The sequence below is a fragment of the Moschus berezovskii genome, chromosome 4 (genome assembly GCF_049115385.1).
Source record: "Moschus berezovskii isolate FMDL1 chromosome 4, NW_MosBer_1.0, whole genome shotgun sequence".
In the NCBI taxonomy this organism is placed as follows: domain Eukaryota; kingdom Metazoa; phylum Chordata; class Mammalia; order Artiodactyla; family Moschidae; genus Moschus; species Moschus berezovskii.
This window is the reverse complement of record NC_142463.1, coordinates 51,601,076-51,616,391: the sequence shown is the minus strand read 5'-3', so window position 1 is coordinate 51,616,391 and position 15,316 is coordinate 51,601,076. Positions and strand designations below refer to the sequence as shown.

The 15,316-nt window shown below is 38.3% G+C and overlaps 1 protein-coding gene across 1 annotated transcript in view; it reads left to right on the top strand.

Annotated features, from left to right (window-relative positions):
- Nucleotides 1-15,316, top strand: part of ERICH3 (glutamate rich 3) — a 125,308-nt gene that overhangs the window by 88,970 nt on the left and 21,022 nt on the right. Inside the window, exon 11 of the mRNA XM_055403336.2 lies at nt 5,691-5,927. Within this exon, the coding sequence (XP_055259311.2) occupies nt 5,691-5,927 (237 nt within the window). The remainder of the gene's footprint in view (nt 1-5,690; nt 5,928-15,316) is intronic.

Genomic DNA, 15,316 nt, shown 5'->3' with positions numbered 1-15,316 from the left:
ATGACTGAGCAACTGAACTGAACTGATGTATTTGCTCTGATGAAACTGATACTTTGGCATCAGGAAGGCACAGCCAATATGATTATACAATGAAAGAAAATTCCATAACTGAAAACATTTGTAAATATAGGCCTGGGGTCCTGGAGCCTCTCTGCATTTCTTGTTTTTTTAATTTTTTTCCTCCCTTGCCTTCCCTCTTCTCCCCTCCCCTTCCCTCCTGTCCTCCTTCCTCTGCATCTTCTTCCTTCTAATCCTCCTCTTCTGCCTCCTTCTCCTCCTTTATTTCCCCTCTAAACATACACACACATACATATATATGTATGTGTGTATATATCTATCTCCTTACCTTGTATATATACACGTCCTCATCTTTTGATGTTGCTGTTGTTCGGTTGCTAAGTCATGTCCAACTCTTTGCAACCCCATTAACTGTAGCATGCTAAGCTTTCCTGTCCTTCACTATCTCCCAGAATTTGCTCAAACTCGTGCCCATTGAGTCAGTGATGCCGTCCAACCATCTCATTTTCTGTCACCCTTGTCTCCTCCTGTCCTCCATCGTTCCCAGCATCAGGGTCTTTTCCATCAGGTGGCCAAAGTATTGGTGCTTCAACTTCAGCATCAGTCCTTCCAATAAATATTCGTGGTTGATTTACTTTAGGATTTACTGCTTTGATAACCTCGCTGTCCAAGGGGCTCTCAAGAGTCTTCTTCAGCACCACAGTTCAAAAGCATCAATTCTAAGACATTTCAGCCTTCTTTACGGTCTAACTCTCATGTCTGTGCATGACTATGAGAAAAACCAAAGCTTTGACTATATGGACCTTTGCTGCAAAGTAATGTCTCTGCTTTTTAATACATTGTCTAGGTTTGTCATAGCTTTCCTTTGATATAGTAGATGTTATTGTTGCTACTGCTAAATCACTTTAGTCGTGTCCAACTCTATGCGACCCCATAGATGGCAGCCCACGAGGCCCCCCCATCCCTGGGATTCTCCAGGCAAGAACACTGGAGTGGGTTGCCATTTCCTTCTCCAGTTCATGAAAGGGAAAAGTGAAAGTGAAGTCGCTCAGTCGTGTCCGACTCTTAGCGACCCCATGGACTGCAGCCCACCAGGCTCCTCCATCCATGGGATTTTCCAGGCAGAAGTACTGGAGTGGGGTGCCATTGCCTTCTCCAGTAGATATTATTACTCTCTCCATTTTAAGAAAATAAGGCTCAGACATACAGAGAGAAAGCAGAGAGCTAGGATTCATACTGTAGGAAAGGAAAAATGACTTTCCCCCTACCCATCTTAGGTTCATTAGCTGTGTCCATGTAAATAAAACCAATAGGAGATCAAAAAAGGGAAAACAGAAGTTTGTTAGCAGGTGCATTGTGCATATGAATGGGAGCACTCAAAGCGGAGTAATTCAAAGTGGTGATTAGAAATTGGGCTTATATGGCATCTAATAGACGAATAATACATTTACTCAAGAAGTGACAAGGCAAAGGAAAAGGACTTTGGGCTTCCAGGGACAGCGAATTGTGGGAAAGCAAATATTATGTGGAAACTAACGTTATATAAGGGCTAGTTTCAGTGACGTTTATGTTGATTTCTCTCGTGCCGTCTCTGAGCTGTTAAGGATCAGAGTTGCCTCCTATGATTAACTTCTGTCCTTCCTGGGAGAGAGGAAAGGGGAGACACCTTCCAAAATTTATGTCCTGGGACTTCCCTGGTGGTCCAGTGGTTAAGAAGCCACTTTCCAGTGTAGGGTACATGGTTTGATCCCTGGTCCAGGAAGATTCCAAATGCTTCCAGGGGGAGCTAAGCCCGTGCACCACAACTGCTGAAGCCATGTACTCTAGAGCCCTTGCTCTACAATCAGAGGTGCTACTGCAGTGAGAAGTCTGTGCCCCACAAGTAGAGAGTAGCCCCTGCTCTCAGCGACCAGGGAAAGCCCTCGCACAGCAAGGAATACCCAGCACAGTTAAAAAAAAAAATTAGAGAAACATTTATGCCTTGTTTTTAGGGAAATAGGATGAGGGCTGAGAGCTCTTCTGTTTACAACTTCTCCGTTGCCTTCAGCTCAAAATAATCCTTATGCCCAAGTGGCATAGTGTGTGGTGGCATACTCTGCTACCTTTAATACCCAGTAAGTTGACTGCAGTGAATATTCAGGGTTGATTTCCTTTAGGATTAACTGGTTGGATGTCCTTGCAGTCCAGGGGACTCTCAAGAGTCTTCTCTAGCACCACAGTTTGAAAACATCAATTTTTTAGAGCTCAGCCTTCTTTATGGTCCAGCTCTCACATCCATACATGGTTACTGGAAAAATGATAGCTTTGACTATATGGACCTTTGTCGGCAAGGTGATGTCTCTGCTTTTTTAATATGCTGTCTAGATTTGTCATAGCTTTTCTTCCAAGGAACAAGAGTCTTTTAATTTCATAGTGCAGTCACTGTCTGCACTGATTTTGGAGCCCAAGAAAATAAAGTCTGTCATTGTTTCCATTTTTTCCCCATCTATTTCAGGATATATAGGTATGTTTATTTGGGCCATGTTCAATTTCTGTACTTTCTTTCTTAAACCAAAATAGTGCTATGAGTAGCATACTTTATGCCTGTAATACAGCTTTTCTCAAGATCTTTCTAAATGGATTTTAAATGCCCATTTCCATTTAAAAGAAAGAAGAAAAAGCTGATAAAGTCTTCAGCTCTCTGTAAAACAGACACTGATGGTCAGGGCAGCAAGAAGCCTGTGTGGAGGTCAGCCAGGCAGAGTTGCGGCTGGATTGATGTTGACCTTCCACTGACTTGCTTCCTCATTAGTGGGGATGGTAAACAAACTGAACTGAACTGAAACAACAACCTAATTACATTCTCTGGGAGAATAAAGATGAGATGGGGAAACAGAAGAAATTATGAAAAAGGATCCAGAAAGCCTGCCACTAGTTCATTCGTACTGAAAACATGAGTAGATAGATGGAGTTGTTTTGAGCTCTGATGCTAATGCAGAGCAGCTCCTGGTTAATAGAAGACTAGTATCTAGTCTGTCATCTGTGATGACAGAACAAAGCTGGGGCAGCCTTGAATTTCCTATTTGAGAGAAAGCACTGAAGCTCCTGCCAAACAGGATGCAGGGATTTTTCCTCTGCTTCAATAATATAACTGCAATCGTGTCCTAATTGTGGATGGACACTGTACTTCTCTCCTTTTAATCAGGTGCCACCATGAAAGTGTACTGCTGTCAATATAGCACACATTGTGTGTGATTTCTCTTGTTCTACTCCCAACTCCCTCCACTCCCCAATCAGTCACAATTACTACTAATCTCTGATATTTATTTGGGCTTCCCTGAGGGAGGGCTCAGTGGTAAAGAACCCACCTGACCAGGGGGTGCAGGAGACCAGGGTTTGATCCCTGGGTGGGCAAGATCCCCTGGAGAAGGAGATGACAACTCACTCCAATATTCTTGCCTGGGAAATCCCATGGACAGAGGAGCCTGGCAGGCTTCAGTCCGTGGGGTCACAAAAGAATCAGATACAACTTAGCAACTAAAACAACAAAACAATATTTGTTAGGTAGCTACTTTCCTTGGCACTATACTAAGCACATTTTAAGCATTGTTCCTTTTAATATTCCCCAGTTTTATGAGGCATACCATAAATGAAGAAACTGAAACTTAAAGATATTCAGCAAATTGACTGAGGTCACACAGTTGTGTTTAACTGGTACCTGGACACATGGCAGTGTGACTCCAAAACCCTCATATTTACCACTCTGTAATAGTTGATGACATGAGTTTGAGTGAACTCCAGGAGCTGGTGATGGACAGGGAGGCCTGGCGTGCTGTGATTCATGGGTTCGCGGAGAGTCGGACACGACTGAGCGACTGAATTGAACTGAATAGTTGATGAAATTGAAGCAATTTATTCATGTACTATCTGTCCCTGCTTATCCTATGACCAGCAGCAAATATCTGTTTCTGATGTGTTTCTCTGTGTGTGTGTTCTGTGGCTAACTTCAGCTACTCCCTAGGAAGTCTTTCACAATCTCTGAATGACTTTTCTCTCTTAAATTTGACTCTATTACATTTATTTGATGTTATTTCATGTTATTAATCAAGAGTCCATATCTACAGCAATCAAGCCCAATAGTGTTAAAACTAAACTTGCTGAGGGTCATGGATAAAAACTATTCAAATATGAGTACAGTATTCTTGTGCGTCTATGTCTTATTTCCTCTACAAAAATTGGAGCTCCATTGATAGGCAGGTGCTGTGTTACTGTAATGTCTTTTATCTTGCAATTTTATCCTCTTCCACATGGTAAGTTCTCAATAAAGAGAACCTGACTGGACCAAGTGAGGAGTTATCCTCTTACTTGGCCTGAAATGTTTGAATCAAGATATTTGTTTTTATTAGTACATTCTGTTTGTATTATGCAATATAAACTAAATTTTTCATCTTCTTGCTTATTTTATAATTTTGTTCTACTGATAATTTGCATTTCTCTTTCTACATATTAGCTCTTTTTCATGAAGATATTCTCACCAGTTCTTTTAGTTTGCTTTTTAGTTACAGTTTTTGATTTCACTGTTTTTCTAACATGATCCTTGTACCTTCTCTGCATGAAAAGAGCTTTCTACATATGCACAGGGCATGCATTTCTGAATTAAGTGTCTCTCATTGTGGCAGAGTGGACCACTCTCAAGTAATTACTCAAGAGGCCCCCACCACTGGAGAAGAAACCAGACTATCTAATAACTAAAACACAGAAAAAGGGAAACCTTTATTTTCCCTGTAATCTTTATTTTGAAGATAATTGTTTATTTGCTTAATTGGTTCTGCATGAAATCCTTTTGCTCTCTATCCTTGGCATGTTGTCACTTCAAGATTTTTAGTTTTTGGTGGAAGAAAAAGGGGAATAATTAAATATGAAAGGTGAAAAATTATAACCACAAGGGACAGATGGCGTTTATCTGATGTGACAGATTCCTTTTCCTGCTGCAGATGTGTTACACTTCTGTAGGGAATGAAGCAAATTTATGATTGTGACAGGAATATTCTATTTTATATGAATTTTTATCCTTGGAATGTAATTATTTTATTGATTGTAGGAATGAATAATGCATATGATTTCAGTTCTAGCCCAGGTATAGAATCCTTCATAATGCCTTTTTGATGTCCATTTGATGCTCTCAAAGAATTTACTATTCACAGTGTTACTTCTCAGGGCCTTTGGGCTTGATTAATTGAATTTTTCTACTTCACTATTCATTAACTTGATATCCAAATATTTTGAACATTCTTCCTATAAAATATGACCTCACTGGATCTTCAAATTAACTTTCATTATTATAATCCTGTTCTCTTCATTTTTAATTTATTTCTAATTTATTGTTTTCTATCAAGTTCTTCTCTTGTCCATTTTGGTTATTGTAGATGACGATGTCCATTTGAAAATGAGCTTTTATTAGGTTTCAGGCTTGTCATTTGGAGCTTCATTTCTTTAATGCTCTTGTATATGTAACTGATTGCTATCTTTGATCATTTGCTATTAGTTTTCCATGTTCACTAATTGTGTGAAAAAGAAGTGAAGAAAGGCCCAGAGAACAGAGGATAATGGAGTCAAAGTCCTCATTAAAGTGAAATGGGCTCAGTATTAGGGATTCTGTTTTCATTCTCATAGTGGAGATTTTCTTTTCTCAGAATATGAAGAAGATTTTGAAGCAGACGAGGAGAAACAAGATGAGAAAGCTAATGAAGAAGGACAGGCTGATCATCAAATGTATGAAATGTCAAAGTCACCCTCAGATGATGAAAAAGATCATTTAGACCCTGAAAGGGAAAGTGAAACCTCTTTGTGGAAGGCACCAGATGCTGATGACAATGTGAAACTTGAGGCTGATGGATGCTCGGAGAGTGAATTGGAAGATGATAAACAAGGCAAGTTGTTTAGCTTATCACGTGACATAGGCTGTTTAGCAAGTGTGCTCGCTACTTTCTCTTATGTTTAATGAGATAATCCTCTTTTAAGACTGTTTAGAATGTGGTACCCTTACCAGAAGATGCTGGTCAACCCATCTTCCATAGATACCCATTATGGAATCCTTTCTCTTTAATTTGCTGGGATTTTTCAGCAGGATGTCAGATAAAACTTGTAGGGACATCTCCTGTTTACTTAGAAAGTTACTTCATTTAAAAATTTTTTCAATGTTCTCTTATATATACACACATATAGACCATTTCTTTTGGCTTTGGAAAATGAAAAGTGGTTCCTATTCAATTAAAGGAAAGTTGAAAATTTCTCCCTTATTTATACTCTTTTTTTTTTTTTTTAATTTTCTTTGAACACAAGATGCTGGTATATCAGTTTATGGAAAGACTGATAAAATTTCCCCTTTATAATATTCAAGCTTAAAATGACTGAATTTCATAGGAAAAATATATAATATTTCAGGTAGATAAAAACCCTCATCATCTGTGGCATATCTTGAATTTTTAAAATCTTTGAAAACATGTTAAGTTACTAAGATAATATCCAAAGAAGGAATCCATTTCTGGCTTTGTTCCTTGCAAATGTTTGGCCAGGGTTACGTGGGTCTTAGTAAATAAATGAAATATCTTCCCTGGTACATTCTGGGCATTTTATCAGTGATAATAATAGCCTCTTGTATTTAAGTGTATGTGTGTCTATGCATTTTACTTTAGACTAGAGAAATGAGGTCACATTATGATGAGTTTTTGAATTACTGTCCATTTTTTCCATTTTTCACCTCTCAAATTTTTTCTTGTATAAAAATATCAAAAGTTTGAATTCAAAGAATATATTTGAATTATACAAAATAAGAGTAAATTAAACAATAATCACAAGAGCAAATAGTTTGTCACTTTGTCCTTTTCTATAAAGAATTTAAGAAAACTATACTAAAATTTCATGCAGACATACACAGGACAATAAAATAAAGAACAGAAATTATTTAGAGTAAGAGAGAAGATAGTTTTGCTAGGAGCTGCATAGGGGATCATGACTACCCTTGAGTTAAACTTTAATCCTGAACTTTCTGATAGTCAAAGCAAAGAGTGAAGCAATGTGAAAAACACATTGTGAAAAACACAGTGTGAAAACTAGAATGACTTTAACTTTCAGTACATTTGAAAAGATTTGCTGCCATTTAAATTACAGTTGAAAGAGCTGCTGTATATTAATAGTCAGGCATTGAAAGTTTTTAGTAAAGTCTTAAATTAGGCCTTTTAAATTTCTCAATACTTAACATTTTATATTTCTAGGCATGCCTAATATATGTTTATTTTCTCATCTTGAATGTAAATGTTGAATTTAATTTATATTCCTATATGATATAGAAAAAGTTAAAAGAATTCTATGGAAAAGTTATGTCACTTGAATCCTATTTTAAAGAAACTATACTTGAACCTGTAAAAAGATTGAAAATGTGTTTGTGTGTAATCTAGTCAAAACAAAGAGAAACTCAATTTTTTATCTCTTCTATAATGGTGGGGAATTGTCATCTATTGATTTTATAAAGAGTCAGTACATTATTTCAATATATGGTCATCTGAGGATTATTTTTGTATTGCGTAATCAACTTTCTTCCTGGGATCAAATGAATTTGTTCCAAGATAGAATAATTTTTTTATGTTCAAGCAGACAAAGATATATGCAGTACTTGAATTTTACTTGGAGGGAAAGCTTTAATCATTTAGACCTGTAATTATTGAATAGCTGACAATGATGGGTAAGCTTTAACACTGAATACTGCTTGCATTTAAATAACTGGAATCCCATGTTTAGGAAAGTATCCTATCAGTTCAGTTCAGTTCAGTTCAGTCGCTCAGTCGTGTCCGACTCTCCGCGACCCCATGAATCACAGCACGCCAGGCCTCCCTGTCCATCACCAACTCCCGGAGTACACTCAAACATATGTCCACAGAGTCGGTGATGCCATCCAGCCATCTCATTCTCGGTCGTCCCCTTCTCCTCCTGCCCCCAACCTTTCCCAGCATCAGAGTCTTTTCCAGTGAGTCAACTCGTCGCATGAGGTGGCCAAAGTATTGCAGTTTCAACTTTAGCATCAGTCCCTCCAATGAACATCCAGGATTGATCTCCTTTAGAATGGACTTGTTGGATCTCCTTGCAGTATATAGGTAGTGTTTATAAGACTGTATTTTGTGCTGAGCTCTGTATTAAATATTTTACATGAATTATCTGATTTACCTCAAACAACTTTTAAAAAACAGGTACTTTTGGCCTCCATTTTACAAGTAAAGAAACTTGGAAATAATGAGATTAAGTAACTCACACAGCTGAAAAGTGGTGGAGCCAAGACGCAAAATTTCAGAGCCTGGATTTTGGAGAAAAACAATGTAACATTTCTCCAAATCAGTCAATGTCTACTTATCTAAAATTAATGCAAATCCCTCTAATAAAAGGATTTTGTTTCCTTAAGAATGTGTATTTTAGAGACGTTTATCTTGAGTTCTTCATCTTATTCTATTTTTTAGCCTCTGTTTTGGGGTTTTGTTTTGCTTTTAAAAAGAAGAAAATAAAATGGAAAAATTTTAATTTTACCTAAATTTACCTTTCTCTTCCATTGATCCACTCCCCGGCCTGTTGCTCATTTCCAGTTCATTGCCCTCCTCTTCCATGAGACTCTCCTACTTCCACAGTCTTCATTGAGCTCTTTATTTTATGAAACTCTATCATGCCATAATTCATTTTCCACTTACAGTTTCATGTGTGTTAAATTTTGCCTCTCAAATTAATTACCCAAGTTAGTAATACACAGATTAATTATACTACAAAAGCTAGGACTTTGTTGTTTTTGTTATTTCTCACAGTGGCAATTTCCTAAAGGATATTTTGTGAATATTAAGAATTACTTGATTAACACCAAGAGTCCTAAAATACTTTTGTCAGTGCCATGCTATCTATTTACATTTACACTATGTGATTATTATTGGAATTTTATTCAAAACATTGTATAGAGTTAGCTGCATAAGGTAAGTAGAGAATACATAATATTTTAAATAGTTATGTAATGAAAAACTATCAGAACGTATAGAATCTAGTCCACAATGTTGGGACATTTAAAAGCCCCAAATTAAACTGGTTAATTATTTTTCTTTCAGTAATGACATTTTTGAATAATCCTTTTTAAGAGCTCCTTTGCATTCTTGATATTTACATTTAAACTTTGCCATTATTCTGAAGTAAAAATCTCATTGCTTATTACCATTTCTTTCCTCCACCTCCAGGCTCTTTTATTTTCCATTCCATTATTTTGATAACCTGACCCTGTGTTATTCAAAAACATGCTTTTTAGCATGCAGAGTATCAGAATTAGGGATTTCATCCGGCAAACAAGAAATGTGTATTAAAAATGATAATGACATAATAGATTCCTTGGTACACTATTGAAAAGCCAGACAGCATTTCATCTTCAAAAGTCTAAGAGGCATATTGTGACCACTGCATCCTAGACACTGGTACATCCTTTTTATTGACATGATTAAGAATCTTGCTGTTAGTGTTTGGATGTGTTTCATTTGAACCTGCCTGCACCTGTTCCCAGAGGGCAAACAATTGCCCAGGCTGTCACTCCTGTGACAAGTCGGCCCCATTTAAACTGCCAGCGAACAATTGTATCGGCCTGCCTTGATGAATACCCTGTGCTGAGCAGCTCACAAGTGATGGAGTGCCAGGGACTGAGCACCCACTAAGAGAAGACCCTACTTTGGGAATGATGTGTGAGACTTCCCTTCATTGAAAAAGAATGACAGCTTCCTATTCTCTGCGTTTGTGTTGACAACCCCGGGAGCTAATTCACCACTTGAAAATATATTGTCATAGATAAATGTTATAAGGTTGAGGGGGAAAGCGTCATGTTGCTGAGAATAGACTTTTGTGGACAGTTTGGATGGTAGTACCTATGAGTAAGAGGGAAAGACTAAGTAGCTCCTTATGAGAAAGAACAGGGGGGAAGCAGAGGGAGAGAAAGAGGTGGAATCTGTTCCCATAATGCAAAGACAGGAACGAGAATTAAAGCAATTTTTTTCTAGTAAGAAAGATAATATTTTACTTGTGCTATTTTTCACTCTGTTGAAGCAGTCGGCCTTAACTACTTTAAAAATCTCAGTGTCACAAAAATATTCTCTTTACTTGACGTACTTCAGATATCTCATTCTTCCTTTCTGGGTCTGACTATGGGCTGGAAGAGATGCATATGAGGGGATGATGCTCCTTCTGTGTTGAAATTGTATATGCTCTGAAACCACACTCTGTGGACTTCAGTAAATCTTAGACCGGAGAGGGTTGGGGAAGATTGTACTCAGCTTTTGGTCAGAAATCTGCATTTTTTTGCGTGGTTAGTCACATTTTAATTTTTCGTAACTGTAAGAATTCCTCATTTTATCTTCACTTTTGGATCACTGAAGTAGGAAGTCATGGCTCTCGGATACTTAAATGCAGCATCATCTTTTAGTTCACATAAATTATTTGTCTGTGAGGTGTTTCTCTACAGTTTTGAATCTGCCTTGTACATGGCAATGGAATTATTGAGACACTCAATAAAATCTTACCAAATGCATGGCTGGTGGACTACATTAATGGATAAATTGATAAAGCCTTAAGCAGCACAGTGTGATAGATGATTTGATTATATTCTCAGTATTTTAAGTATTCATATTAATGTTTTGAAAACCCAATTAAAGATAAATGTAGAGGAACTTTTAAGCTTGCTTCTTCTCCTCCTGCTCCATCTGAATTTACTTGAGATATTTACCCTTACAAAGTAATGTATATATTTATCTTACTGATGAATTCATAATGAACTCATTTCATTATCAAGGGAGGATATATGTTCTTCCTTACACCAAATGCAAACATGTCACTGAAAATGTGAAAGTGTTAGTTGCTCAGTTGTGTCCAACTCTTTGCAACCCCATGGACTGTAGCGCACCAGGCTCCTCTGTCCATGGAATTCTCTAGGTGAGAATACTGGAGTGGGTAGCCATTCCCTTCTCCAGGCAATCTTCCAGACCCAGGGATTGAACTTGGGTGGAAACATCTCATTACAAAAGCAGTATTTTACAAAAATTGTTCCTTTATAGCTAATGGACAGTGGATATTATTTAACTTCTGTAGTTTTTACCTTCTAGATCGAGAAAAAGAAGACAAGTATTCCTTGGGATTAAATGAGCTGCTTGTAAAGTGCTTACCTCATTGCTTGGTGTAGAGTAGGTGCATAATCATGATCAGGTTTTGTCTTATTTTCCTCATTAAGTGGTGACCGTGACTACTATTCCTAATATAATTTACAGGGTGAAATCACAAGAAAGAAATTTATTAGAATGTACTTATCATGCCTTAGGAAGCATCACTATGAACAAAGCTAGTGGAGGTGATGGAATTCCAGTTGAGCTGTTTCAAATCCTAAAAGATGATGCTGTGAAAGTGCTACACTCAATATGTCAGCAAATTTGGAAAACTCAGCAGTGGGCACAGAACTGGAAAAGGTCAGTTTTCATTCTAATCCCAAAGAAAGACAATGCCAAAAAATGCCCAAAGTGTACCGCACAATTGCACTCATCTCACACGCTAGTAAAGTAATGCTAAAAATTCTCCAAGCCAGGCTTCAGCAATACATGAACCGTGAACTTCCAGATGTTCAAGCTGGTTTTAGAAAAGGCAGAGGAACTGGAGATCAAATTGCCAACATCCTCTGGATCATGGAAAAAGCAAGAGAATTCCAGAAAAACATCTATTTCTGCTTTATTGACTATGCCAAAGCCTATGACTGTGTGGATCACAATAAACTGTGGAAAATTCTGAAAGAGATAGGAATACCAGACCACTTGACCTGCTTCTTGAGAAACCTGTATGCAGGTCAGGAAGCAACAGTTAGAACTGGACATGAAACAACAGACTGATTCCAAAGAGGAAAAGGAGTACGTCAAGGCTGTATATTGTCACCCTGCTTATTTAACTTCTATGCAGAGTACATCATGAGAAACGTGGGGCTGGAGAGAGCACAAGCTTGAATCAAGATTGCAGGTAGAAATATCAATCACCTCAGATACGCAAATGACACTACCCTTATGGCAGAAAGTGAAGAACTAAAGAGCCTCTTGATGAAAGTGAAAGAGGAGAGTGAAAAAGTTGGCTTGAAGCTCAACTTTCACAAAACTAAGATCATGGCATCTGGTCCCATCACTTCATGGGAAATAGATGGGGAAACAGTGGAAACAGTGTCAGACTATTTTTCTGGGCTCCAAAATCACTGCAGATCGTGATTGCAGCCATGAAGTTAAAAGACGCTTACTCCTTGGAAGGAAAGTTATGACCAACCTAGACAGCATATTAAAAAGCAGAGACATTACTTTGCCAACAAAGGTCCATCTAGTCAAGGCTATGGTTTTTCCAGTGATCATGTATGGATGTGAGAGTTGGACTATAAAGAAAGCTGAGTGCCGAAGAATTGATCCCTTTGAACTGTGGTGTTGGAGAAGACTTGAGAGTCCCTTGGACTGCAAAGAGATCCAAGCAGTCCATCCTAAAGGAGATCAGTCCTGGATATTCATTGGAAGGACTGATGTTGAAGCTGAAACTCCAATGCTTAGGCCACCTGATGTGAAGAGCTATCTCATTTGAAAAGACCCTGATGCTGGGAAAGATTGAGGGCAGGAGGAGAAGTGGACGAAAGAGGATGAGATGGTTGGATGGCATCACTGACTCAATGGACATGGGTTTGGGTAAACTCTGGGAGTTGGTGATGGACAGGGAGGCCTGGCATGCTGCGGTTCATGGGTCACAAAGAGTCAGACATGACTGAGCAAGTGAACTGACTCTCATGTATGATATTAGGGAAGAAGACTGAAAATCATAAAGAAATTATTATTTGATTTGGTGAGATTAATTTTATCATGTAATTTCTGTAATTATTGATAATGATAGGTAGAATTTACAGCCAAGAAAACAGAGGCTTAGAGAAGTAGCATAACCAAAGTTGTAGGTAATCAGTAGTTTAGTCATGATTGGAACACCTAGGGTTGTCTTACAGAAAAACGTAGTTTTTTCTCTCAGTCTCATGTTGTGTGAAATAGGGATGTAAAAGAAGAAATTATTATCACTGAGTAGTTATGATGACGTGAAGAGAAAAGATAGTGAAGGGATTTGGGGTCTGATTGAATGTGGAGAGAGAAAATTTAGGGATCCTTCTTAGGAGGTAGAACTGTGGCACAAAACATGATGGCTTTGGCAGAGGACTTAGGGAATGGGTGCAAGTCAGGTCCCTACCATGGAGACCAAGGGTAAATTCTTAGCATCAGTCCCTAAAGGAGCGTTTAGAGACTAATGGAATTTTGGTAGGAGGCAGTGCATGCTCAGTTCCTCAGTTGTGTCTGACTCTTTGCGACCCCATGGACTGTGTAGCTCACCAGGCTTCTCTGTCCATGGAATTTTCCAGGCAAGAGTACTGGAGTGGGTTGCCATTTACTACTCCAGGTAGGAGACAGAGCGGTCTTCTAACATGCCTCCAAGACAAATTATTTTCCCTTCTGGTGAAAAAAATTACAATTTACGTGTCTGCTCTCAAAATTCATTTATATAAAAATTTTTACATAAAAACTTTATTTCTAAGAGAATAAATAAAATTTTAGTGTTGAAAATCCCAATCTGTGGCCCTAAAGCATCTTGAGCTTTTTTGTAGGCAAAGCCTTGCCCCAGCATCTGGATGAAGATGAAAATAAGAAATGAGAGTGAAACAAGATTGTGGAAGGAGGTTGGAGAGAAATTTGAAAACTGAAATGAGTTTATATGGGAGGTCAGATAGCCTCGCCATTCATTCTGCTGATCTTTCTTAAGGACTGACTCAAAATTGAACCAGAGCTCGTTTCAGTCTTTGAAATAAAATAATCAATTAATAGAAGCTGCTAAAGAAAGAGGAACTCTCATTGTTTAAATTATGCGAACAACACTCAGAGCCAACTTCATGCCAAAGTTCAGATGGTAGATATGGATATTTTGGGATGTATAACAAGTATCAATATAACATTGTGTCCTAGCTAATTGTGCAGTTAATGAAAACCACTGATCAAACCACTAGCAAACAGGAATTGCTTTCTTTTTAAAAAAAAAAAAAACACAAATGTGAGACACTGAAGAGATCATAGTCCCTGAAGTTTCTCAACTAGTACAAATAAAATAGAGAACGTCTGTCCTTGATCGGTACATTCCCCACCGAGAAACAGCACGTCTAGATCTTATACAACAGAGATAAAAAATGAGCCGCTGAAGTATGTGACTCCTTTGAGAAACAGTGGTCATCTGGTGCCTGTCAAGGTAGTTGAGTGATAAGAACAAATGGAATTGTACTTAAGGGGTTCTGTTGCTTAAAGGCTTTTTGGAGTTTGTTTTTTATTGCTGTGAAGCATCTCTGAAATCTTTGTGGAGACTCTGATATGTCTCAGTGACTATATTTAAAATGCTAAACCTTGTCATGGAGAGCCGTTGGGGCTGGAGGAAAGAGGATAAGAGTAAAGACAGGTATTTCTTCCCTTAAACTCTACCTCAGCTGCTACAGCCATCTGGGTAGCTGCCAGGCAGAAAAGAAATAAACAGAAAAAAAGAGTCCAGAGCACACAGAGAAGAGAAAAACAAGAAGGCTAAGCAGCTTGAAGTGTGGGCTCTTTCATTTGGAAAAAAAAAAATGTATTCTGTAAAAAAACAATTATAACATGGATCTATTTGGTTAAAAAAATCAAAGGCAAGTTTGTATTTTTCTGGCCCGTGGCAGTGTATGCCGTGACATTTAGGCAGCACATCTTCCTTATAGAGTCAGTGTGTGTGTGTGTGACTGTCTTGGAGATGCTTTAAAGTGTTTGCAGGTAGCAAATGCTAAACCATTTTTGGCTGCGGTAAGTTTCTAGACTGAGTATCTGTAGCATCACATCAGCGTACTTCATAAATCTCCTAGAATCTCTTTTACCGATTCTGTGTGCCCATTTCCAGCTCTGAATCCTCTGTCTTCTTCAGAGAACAGCCCTGGGCTACTGGATTGGCTTCACCCTCAGGCACAAAGAGCTTGGAAGTGTCAAGGAGTTTATGTCCCCCCAGGGTGGCCTGTAGCCATGTCGAACTGGAGCAGAGTGTGAGAGCCCAGAGTCCTCCAGGGAGGAAAAATTCTAATATAATTTAGACTTCAGAGTTTCCCCTGAGTTTGGGCTGAGGCTGAGATGTTGCTTGAAATAGCCCCCTTCATTGACTTCTTTCCTTCCCTTCCCTGCTTCCCCCACACTGGAAGAACTTCTCCTGGAGC